Genomic DNA, 11,491 nt, shown 5'->3' with positions numbered 1-11,491 from the left:
GAACTTCAGATCTCTTTCGGAAATTCCAATATGGCACCCATATATTACTACTATAATTCAATTATACTGTTAATTTCAGAAAAACCAATCAATTTAGTTAAGTTTCTATTGTAGATTATGATGGGGTGAATTTAAAAACTGGCCCATCTTAAGAAATTTTATTAATTAAAATAATCATGAAATCAAGAAGAAATAACTCGAAGGAGAAATTATTTAAGAAATAATCCACGTTTCTTCTTCGGATCGAGATCATAGTTCTCGTTTTTTCTTTTAGATAACATTTTGTTTTAACAAAAAACGTTCACCTCACACAAAAAAAAAAAAAAAAACTAACAAGGAACTACAAAAAGTAACAATTAATGTTAAGAAACTAACAATGAATAACTACAAAAAACAAGCTAACAACTAATAATGATAAAAAAAAAAAAAAAAAAACAAGCAAACAGCTAATAACGAGAAGAAAAAAACAAGCTAACTATTAACAAAAAAAACCCCCAGCAAATTAACAGTTAATAACTTAAAAAAAAGCCGCAAAATAAATAAATCGTAAAAAAAGGCCGCAAAAGGGATAGAATTCATTTTGTACCCCACATGGTAGTTTCAATGTCAACTGGGTGCGACCAATTTATGGTCAAACAGGAGAGGGAAATTTGGGGACAAACCAGTAGAACACAAGCACAGCTGTCAAGATTGATTGATCAGTTTCTTCCAACTTGCATTTCTTTATTTCGTTCATTGGAAATGCAGGGGTTTTTACTTAACACTTTATTTTAAACTGCTTTAAGAACAGATGTTTTGTTTCACACAGATTTATTTTTCTTCACGCCTTTTTTTTATTTTTAAAAGATAAAATAAAATTACTTACTTCAACAGAATAAAATTCCAAATAAAAAGAGAATATAACTGATTTCTATTTTTGTCTCATCAATAAAAATTTCTTTGAAAAAAAATTTAATCGGATTAAGTGCCAAATTTCCTGCCCAGTCCCGCTGGATTTCGGGTTGCATACTGTATCCCCTTTCTTTTCCCCAACCCCTTTAAAAATAACTAATTGATTCCTCCTAAACAGCTCCAATAGTAATGACAAGCGGAGGAGGTGGGGTACACCCCTCTTTTAAACATTTTCTTCTCTTTCTAAGCTGAGTCATATTCTGTTATTTCCATTGAACGAAAGAGCATTCTACCCACTAAAATTCCATCCCCAAAGATTGTAAAAATTAAACTCGTTTCCACTTCGCACACTCCTTCAGAATTTTTGGTGCGCGCTTAGATAATTCTTGTTCCTGTTATTATTAGTTATTTCGTTATTATTAGTTGTTTCATTATTATTAGTTTTTTCTTAAATTGTTAACTGTAATAAATTTTTAAATTTTTTTTAAATGTAATCAGTTGCATTTTATAATAGAAGAATAATTTACTTTCCTAAAATTTGAGATTATTCTCCAACCTTTTTCTCTCCAACTCCGACCATCCCAACACTAGATTTTTATCGGCGCCGCTGAGCATGATTATATGTCATCATATATTTTGATTACTCAATCATAATCACCCTTAATCGTTTCTTATTGTGATTACAAGTAATCATAATATAATCTTATCCGTGTATTTATGTATGTTTAAACGTTTTCATTCAATAAACCAAAAAATAGCAAACTAAACAATTTTCATATACAATTTATGCCTTTTCTTAAAAGTATTCAATTACCTACAATTCCTATTACAATGCAATTAAGCCTACTTGAAATTATGATCATATCTATCACAATCACTTGATTTTAAGATTACCTGTAATTGTTAGATTATGATAGCTTGTAGTTACGATTTCTTATAATCTTACTTTATGATTACAAGTAGTCATGATGACTTGCGTTCCCAGGACTTGAAAATTTTAATTCTGATTATTTGTAATCACTTTTTACTGTGATTACAAATAATCATAACTGCTTGAAATGAGAAATAATAATAATTTGCTACTGTGATTACTTGTAATCATAGCAAGGAGTTGAATACTAAACAATCATTATCTATATCTAATTACATTTATAATCGATGCGCAACTTGCAATGAAAATGATATAATGCTTGCATTTTTTTCGCTTGGATTTTAATCAGAAAAATTTGTAATGATTAATGAATTTATTCATCAATCATTATTCAAAAATTTAAAGGAATTATAGAGGCAGACTACATGCATGAGAAAGAATGGTGACATGAAAAATGGAATATAACTATATTACACAGAACAAATTATAATGGAAAAACATTTTTATTTTTCTTCTTAATATTACATAAATCTCAGAAGTAAAATTCACTTTTCTTTGAAAATTTTTTAAAATATGTTGCTTAAAATATTTGTAATACAAATGTTTTCCTTTTTATTTATTTTACACATAAAAGTTTGTCAAAAAAGTGGTTTAAATGCTTTAAGAAATATTTAAAAACAAGTAAAAAGATGTTTTTATGAAGTTTGCATTCTACACAACAACTAATATGCATTTTAACAAGTAAAAACAAAAATCACTGGTATATGGAATAGAAATGAACAATGAAAGTTTTTTATCACAAAAATTTTATCAACGAAATGATAAACAGACAAAACTGAAATGAATAATGATAGCAACTTTGAATGTAAGTGATGTTACCCCAAAATAGTGAGAAGATCATTAACTGTTAAATTAGACTTGGCAGAACACTCTCCTTGATCTTCTAAAATTGCGTCACGATTCATATGATAAATTTTTTCTTGGATGGTGCCTTCAATAAAAAACTCATGAACAGTAATTTTTCTGAAATAGAGAAGAAATTTGATGCATCAGGTTTCTTATAGTTATATATACAAATATGTGCTAAGTAACCAAAAGCTTTTATTTAACAAAATTAATGAATTAGAGTATCAATTTTGTAGAATATCTGAGAGTGTGAAATTATTACCTTCTTAAACAAATGGTAGGTAGTAATTAAACATGTTTCTTTTTAAATGTATTAGGAATTTTTTGAACATCTTTCATACTTTTCAAGTTACAAGTTAAAACGAACTTATTAAATATACAAAAATATTCAGAGGACTATAATTTTGTATAGTAACATACTTAGTAAAAAAAATATATCTTTACATGCTAAAATCACATGAACTACTTAATATATACTGAAATTTTTCAATATACAATTAATATTATCATATGAACTATTGGAACTATCTCAAATTTAACATTTAAAAAGACAATGAATAACAAAACTAAATATAATCATCTAAAATGCAAAGGCAATTGCACTAAAAAATACAACATATACTCAAATTTTTAGAGAAAAATAAAACTATGGCAAGTCATCAAGGTCAATAAATTGATTTAAACATCCTTAGGTTAATACTAAAAACCCAGATTTTTGGTACCATGATTCCTAGTCTTTAAACCAGGTGCAGAGCATGTGATTTTTCTGCAATTTCTGCATATCTCAAGACTATTGATTTGTGGACTTCCGCCAACCACAAGCGTAGATTTTGAAACTTTCGCTTACTCTTGTTAAAGAGATATTTACTCATTACACTATAAGAATCACATTACATTATGAAACTTACTTGATTGTAGCCCTCATAGTAAATTCATACGATATTTCCATTGTTTTTTTAAGTCATTGCTTCAAGTTTTTAAATTCCTGGTATTTATCATAATATTATGACACACAAAATTTGATTCACACAATTGTTTATTCCCTTTTTGACACATCGATTTCACTATTTCTTCTATTAATTATTTGCTATTTATTGTAATTAATTTTTAAATAGTTTTTAATTTCCAATATTTTAATACTATATTAATTTGCGAACATAGAGACGGCGTTTTAGTTTAATAACTTCCTATATGCGTGATTTCATCATAAATCTACAAGGTTTTGCTATTCATTTACTTTTCGCCTATAAGTTTTGTGGTATTAGAATCATGCTTTTTTTTAAAAAAAAATATCATTTCGACTTGCTAAATGCGAAAAAGACCGGAGAAGGCTATTTTTTTAAATGTGAGAATATTGCTCATATTATTAAAAGATATATTATTTTATATGTTCATAAGATAAAGAAAATTAAATGCAGAATATTTTTTTCTCTTTCAAACCTCCACTCTATTATTTACATCACCATAAAATCAACATTACCATATTGTTCTATTTATATAATCCTTGAACAGGGAGCATAGCCAAATCTTCCAGCAAAAAACCAGCACCTTTTAAGTACTTTTTTAAGCACTATATACATTAACAAAATGCAAAATAATTTTCAAAGACTTTACATGATAGACTTTACAAAATAAGCAGTTTCTGACAAAGAACTCTTTTTCTTGATTATATTAGCCATTATAAAAAGATGAAGAGGTTTTTTGGTTCGATATCAGACGGTGGAAAATGAAGCCTGAAATTGAGAATATCTAGCAAAATGCAGCAGAGTTGCACAGGAAAGTGCAAGAATCTCACTGAACCCAGCTCAGTAGATGCACATGTGTACTCCCAAGTATTTCATCAAACAAGTTAAATGATTGGCACTTTCATAAGCTATGGATCGATGGGACGCTGAAATAGATTGTGATTGACTGTATTGTATAAACGTTGAATAGAACAATGTAAAAAGCATGCTTTTGAATAATATGTGGCGACATGGTAAAGAAAGAAAAAAAGTCTCCTTTTCAAAAAAGGAAACTTAAGCACTTTTTAAAAACAACAAGCAATGAAAAAAGCACCTTTAAGAGCTTTTAAGAAATGAAAATCAAAAATATGCACCTTTAAGCACTTTTTAAAAACTCTACGTACCATGTTGAACATAGGGAAACTTTTTATTAATTATTTGATTAAAGAAGTATTAGATCTCATTACAATATTCAACAAAGTATTGAATCTTTTAATTTTTCTATTCAAAATTTCCTATTCAATAGTTTTTCTTAAATTTCTCATTTTTGTGTCTTTATAAAATTATAAACTATTGTACGCAATGAAGAATTCATTAATAAATTTATATTTGCAATTTTAATCAGGCTTTATGTGTTTTATCTATCAGTTTAATGTGATCAATAATATTAAATGTTTTTGTTAAGTATACATTCATAATTTTTTTTTAATTAAAAAAATGATCAATAAATTTCTTTAATTAAATTATAACAAACTGTTATTTTAAATTGAAATTTTTTTACATAATTGAATAAAGCAAAGTATAAAATGACCAAACTCAATCGTAAAGGATGCCTGCCAACTACTACGCTTTTTGAAAAATATTTCATAGAGTGATAGACATTAAAAAACCATAACTTTCAGTATTTTTACCAATATTTTAAAAGCTTCACCATGAGATAGCTAGAAAAAATGGCATTTTAAAATAATTTACATATAGTGGTGTGGAAAGTAAGTTTAAATGAATAAAAAATAATACATTAAAACATAAGCATAGCTACCACTAGAATAAAATTTTACAAAAAGCGTAAAAAGTTAGCAATCCTGTTTAAGCATATTAAAATTATGTATAAAATGATTTTATGGTCACCAATAGAATCAAGAATAGAGTTCCTTTTTAAAGCCACGATTTTTTATTATCATAATTATGTAAAATCGTCAAAAAGATTTTTGCAATTTATTAATTTTGTTTTATTAATATGTATCAAAAACTTTTTTAAGATTTTTTTTTAAAAGTGTTTAAACTGTTACAACTCTTAACTATAGATTATCTATGTGTAATTTTCAAAATAATTATTTTTATTCCTGTAGTAGATCCTTGTAAGATTTAATAGTTGTAAGTTTTTTATTAAATTAGTTACCTTACAGGTGTGATATTCTTCTTTGTTAGGTGATTAAAATCTTAGCTCATAAAAATTTATAACAGGTAGTTTGCAGAGTTATATGATAATTTTTAGTATATATATTGATATCTTGATATAAGTTTTTGCATATACAATGTTCAGGGTTTTCCACTTTGTGTCAATTACCCCAGAATCAGTTTTTTTTTAAAGCAAAAGAAAAAGTGATTGAAAAACTGCTATTTCATATACATAAAAAAATTTGACTCCCATCAAACAAAGGAAATATTTATTAGTCAAATTACTATATAGATAACGAAATTATGAAATGTATGCATTTTATTTACTTGTCTTGTCCAAATCTATGCAGACGTCCAATTCCTTGTAATTTAACGGACTTTATCATAGGTGGCTCAATAAAGAGTACATGACTTGCTTCAGTTATATTCAATCCATTTGCTCCCAGTTGAAGTGGCATTACCAACACATTTAGGTCTTCAGACAACTTGTACTCTGCTAAATTTTTCTAGAAAATTTTTAAATATGTTACTGTTTTCTTAAAAGTCAAACATTTTTTATAACTTTTTAATAATGGTTTGTTTTTAATTTGACAATAAAAAACAAATTTCAAAATTTTAAAGATCATAAGTTGATAATGTATACATGAAAATTAATCATATCAAGTACATGCAATCAAACTATTTCAAATTTATGAATAGTATAATCCTAAAATTTAAATTTCTTGAGATATGTTTTAAAATGCAATATAGTGTATTTATTTAAAAATTACCATAGCTATCTGAGATGATACAGGCAGATACTAGTTTTTAGGCTTCTACTAAAATATTCATATACAATCTTATTATTTTCAAATTAACTAGTCTACAATAATCAATTTGGTATAGTTTTTAAATAAAAAATTATTAAGTTTAAATATTTTGAATTGTTTTGCCTTTAATTGCATATTATTGACTCAGAAAATCCAATGGATCTCAGACAAGATAGGATTAAAGGCTTTAAGACGTGAAGCTTCAAAAGTGGGTAAAGCTGATATCCCATAGTTATACAAGATGAATAAGGTAAACAAAATATACACGATCTACTTGTTTTTCTTTTATTATTTATAAATATGACAATATTCTTAATTTCAAAACAGGAAGGACAAAAATATTTTAATATGTAAACTACTTTTGAAATAAAAAAAAATGAGAAAGTTAATGGCCAACCTGAATAAATAAACATAAGAATGATCATTGTAAATATGATTAAAATTTGCAATAAGCAATGAAAAATAATGCCAGATAAAAGCAGATAGCAGTGAATTTTTTTACAGCAATATTATATTAAATATGTGTTTTTAATAAATGATTGAATATTTACCTTAAGTTCACTTTTATCTGCTACACAACAATAATTAATATGATTCGCAGTAAAAGCATCTTGTATGGTATACAAAAGGTCAACGCTCTGAAAGAAAAAAAGATAACTGATAAAAAAAGGAAAAAGAAACCAGAAATGTTTTAAACTGCTTTTTTAGGTGAATTTTGACTTTTAAGCAATATTTGCTCAGAGCATGCACAAAGCCAGCTCGAGGGTAAGGCAGCTGCTTTAGGCCCCCATGCTTATTCTAGAAAGTTTGAAGCCTTTCTTTTAACATTAATTTTTTCTGTAATTATTTTGTATTATTTTAGAAAAAGTGTTTCTTATTAAGTTTCCTTACAGGTTTATAAATATTTTCTATAATTTATGGGTTGGCCTGTGAAATTTTATAGTTCCACACCATTGTAGGTCCTCTTCTTTAGTGATATTATACAGATAAAAAACTTCACACAAAATAGTAATTTTAGGTGATATATATTTAGTTTTCAGAAATAATAGCATTATATTTTTATGCAATTTTTGACATTAATTTGGAGGTTAGTTTGAGAGAAGCCCCTAAAGATGAGGCGCTTTACAATTTACGGAGTTAACTTAACCAAAAAAACTTTAATATGCAGCTAAAAAATAATAAGTATACTGTGGTGTCCAGAGTGAAGCAATTGTATAACGATAGGAGGTCCCATGTTAATGATTTCCAATAAAAAAACTTTTTAACTTACTTAGTTTCTTGGGTTTCAGATTGCCTCGCACCTGACATGTACACTAATTTTTTTAAGAATTAAGAATTGAAATTTAATATCTATTATCAAACATAAAAAATGAAAGATGACATATTTAAATGGATATAAAAACTGCTCATAACAACTTTTAATCAATCTCTTATTCTATTTAAATAAAAATTTAAAAATTTTTGAAAAACAAAACATAAAATTAAAGATTCTATATATTATTAAAAAAATTTTGTTTTTATATTTATGTTACTGTAAAAGCCCAGCCCAAAATCTTACCAACAAAACTTTAGATTAACAAAAGTAGCTAAATAAAAATTTGAAGTATGATTCCATCTCAAATATTTATCAACCTTTTGCAGTAAAACCTAGGAGTTAACCACACCTTCCGATAAAAAATATCCCTTCTTTTGAGCTTTTAACTATTATTGCCAAAATAATTTTTTAAAATTATTGAAATCTCCTCAGTAGTTATCTATGGAATTGTGCATTAGTTCATCTTTTTAACATGGGATCTTATATGTGAAATAGCATAAATATTGCATTGTTTTATGTTTTTTGAATTTCTTGTCATGTTTTGAAAAATATATTAAGGCAGCACCATCAACATAATCTGAAATCACACCTTATTTTCACCACTTCTACAATATTTATATTTTCAATTAAAATGCATCTTAACCTTTTAGGCACACACTGTATACAGTATATGATACTCTTCCATTAATGAGGGTCATTGTCAATGATTAAATTAGTTTGCCAAATCAAACAACAAATAATCAATAATAATAGCTGTTTATAATTTTAAATAATCTAATGAATCAAGGGGTGCAAGAGCCATTGCCTGGTTTATTCTACATCGATGCTTTTTTTAATGTTAAGTGCAACTGTCCATTATACTCTACACCAGTGGTTTCCAAACCACGGACCCCCAAGTGAAAATCTACATGAATGTCCAGTATAAAAATTTTAAATAAGAAAAAAGGATATTTTATTGAAGAAGTATTTATTGAAATTATAACTTTTGTTTAAAAAAATTAATGACTTGGATGAATGTAATGAGATTTTATGAGTGAATTTATGTTTGGCTCAATGTTTGTGAGTAGCAATCTCAAATCCAAATAGGAAAACAGGAAAGCAGTCAACAACTTCTGTACAATGACAAATAAAGCAAGGGTTGCAGGATAAAATTGGGATCTGTTTTTATAACCAAAATTTGTGGTATCTATATTCAAAAATTGATTTAAGTTCCTCATTTGTGGATAATTCAATAAGCTGCTCCTGTACCAACTAATTTGTGCTTGGGATCTGAGTTTGCAAACACCCAAAAGAGTTCAACACCCGGTGGGGGAATATCCAAGTGAAAAATGTCTTCAAATCTTTGGTTCAGGTCCACATGAAGAGCCGTAAAGTGTTAACAGCAAGTCTTCTTCTCTATTTTGAAAGATTTGGAAATTGAGAACTTTCTCCTCTTCCCAAGCTTTGTTTGTACAGAAATTATGCATAAACAAGCACAGATATTACAATTTTGGTTTTGATTAAATTTAATTGATCACCTTGTAGTTTCAAATTAGTTTTGATAAATTTGGCAAATAAATCAGTCATGGCTATGTCATTTTTTGAGTTAATTAAATTGTGTCAAAAATCATTGTCTTTGCTTTCCAGGAATTTTAACACTGAATAAATAAGAGCACAGAATCGATTTAAACATGCACTTTTAGATAACCAACGTATTTCTGTGGGAAATTGTAAATGATTATAGTCTTCCACATTTTCCAAACAAAGTTGAGCAAATGATCTCTCATTGAAGGCATTCCTTTTGATTTTATTAACTGCTTTTAATGGCATAATCTAGTGATCGACGCAAATGTTCACTAAGAATTTTTGCTAATAAATTATGTCGATGAATGGCACAATGTACTGAAAATACATTCAGTACAGCTTGTTTTAAGTATGCCAGAAAGCCTTGGTATCTATTCCTATATAGCCAGAGCAACATCAGTAGCAACAGAAATGATATTAGTCAAGGGTATAGTTTTTACAAAGCAAAATCTTTTTAATTCAGTATATAGCGTTTCACCATTTGTATCAATTCCCAAACATTTAGTAAATAACAATTTTCGGCAACATTTTTCTACTTTTACAAATCTTACATAAGCTAAAAGTAAATCTTTGTTTCCTAGTAAAGCTGACTCATCAAGATGTATAGAAAAAAAATTCAAATGCTTTAAGTACTCACATAAAGAATTTTTCTATGCACTGAGCCATTTTGTCAATCCTTCTTTGTACTATATTATTACTCAGTGGAATTTTTTTTATAATGTGGAAAAACTAGTTTGTACAACATGGTGCATATTACCTCACTACAGCTGGTAAAATAAGTTCTTCACCAACAGAGTGAGACTTCTCAGACTTCGCAATTAATAAAGAAATGCTATAAGAAACGCACAGTCAATCATCATTTCGTTTGAATGAGTTGTACAGTGTTTTCAAATCTTTTTCTTTGACTGTTTGAAAAAACGTTAAATCCTTATCTTTTTTTCTCACTATGGATTTTATTAAATGTTTCTTATGCTTAAGAGGTTTCATTGAATCATTTGACATAGTTTTATTACAAAGAAGACACATAGGTAAAGTACTATTTCCTAGTGAAGAAATAAAGAGATATTACTGTATTGTCAGCATTTCTGCTTACTTATACTGTTAAAAAGGACACAAAAGAATATGGAAATTATACATCAAAAAGTTGTCTTGTAACAAACCACTGCTAATAATTAACTTTTTGAATAGAATGCTGCAGTAAATCTCTATTGAATTAATTATTTGAAGTAAGGATGAAATGTCATGCAATTTCTTAATGAAATAAAATTCTAAATAATTAACTTCTTTAAATAAAACATCTGCATTAAAAAAAACTTATCTCTTCCAAAGTTTTTAACTAATAAAAGTAATCCCTTAATTCACGTTAATTACTATAGAAAAATGTGATACATAATTTTTTCAAAAGAGATCTATTTTATTCAAATATACTTACGTAACATAAGTACACTATCAGTGTAACAATACAAAATATGCAACTATATTAAAACTTCCAACTAACAATGCAAAACTTCTTTTCGTTTAAGACTGGCAAACGAAATGCTTAGTTATGAACTGCTAATGAATCGGTTAAAAGGTCACCCCGCTTATAAGGATACTTTTGCGATGTCCCTTAGGGGGACCTTATATCGAGGTCTGACTGTATATATATACATATATGAGATCTTGCAAATACCTTTTGCCTTAGGCCCCACTTTTTGTTTGGATGGCCCTGAACTTGCAAGTTGATCACCTATCCCAGTTAACCTTTTCAATTGAATACAAAAAATAAACAATTAAATATTTTATTTATAAGTTCACCACCTGCTTAAGTAGACCCTCAATCTTTTTCACTGCATGCTAAGGTTTTGCTGAACATAATATGGCAAAATAGGTGATAGATAAACCATTAGATCAACTCAGGGCTAAAGAGAATAGAAGGGCTGGTTCACTCCTTTGAAGAAACTCTCACCACGCCAATCCTCCGATTTTCTCTAGTGACGTCACTTAGGCGCAAAGCTCGCACTTTTACTTCAAG

The 11,491-nt window shown here is 27.6% G+C and overlaps 1 protein-coding gene across 1 annotated transcript in view; it reads right to left on the bottom strand.

The window, feature by feature from the left end:
* Positions 1-2,249: 2,249 nt before the first annotated feature.
* LOC107444366 (E3 ubiquitin-protein ligase SHPRH) overlaps positions 2,250-11,491 on the bottom strand; it is a 142,771-nt gene continuing 133,529 nt past the window's right edge. The window contains exons 22-24 of the mRNA XM_071188261.2: positions 7,151-7,237; positions 6,118-6,296; positions 2,250-2,785 (exon numbers count right to left, since the gene is read on the bottom strand). Coding sequence (XP_071044362.1) covers positions 2,638-2,785; positions 6,118-6,296; positions 7,151-7,237 — 414 coding nt within the window. The 3' untranslated portion in view covers positions 2,250-2,637. The remainder of the gene's footprint in view (positions 2,786-6,117; positions 6,297-7,150; positions 7,238-11,491) is intronic.

This window comes from Parasteatoda tepidariorum, chromosome 12, assembly GCF_982258835.1.
Source record: "Parasteatoda tepidariorum strain Cologne lab strain chromosome 12, Ptep-v5.0, whole genome shotgun sequence".
Taxonomy (NCBI): domain Eukaryota; kingdom Metazoa; phylum Arthropoda; class Arachnida; order Araneae; family Theridiidae; genus Parasteatoda; species Parasteatoda tepidariorum.
The sequence above is the reverse complement of the archived record's forward strand: the minus strand, read 5'-3'. Positions and strand labels throughout refer to the sequence as shown.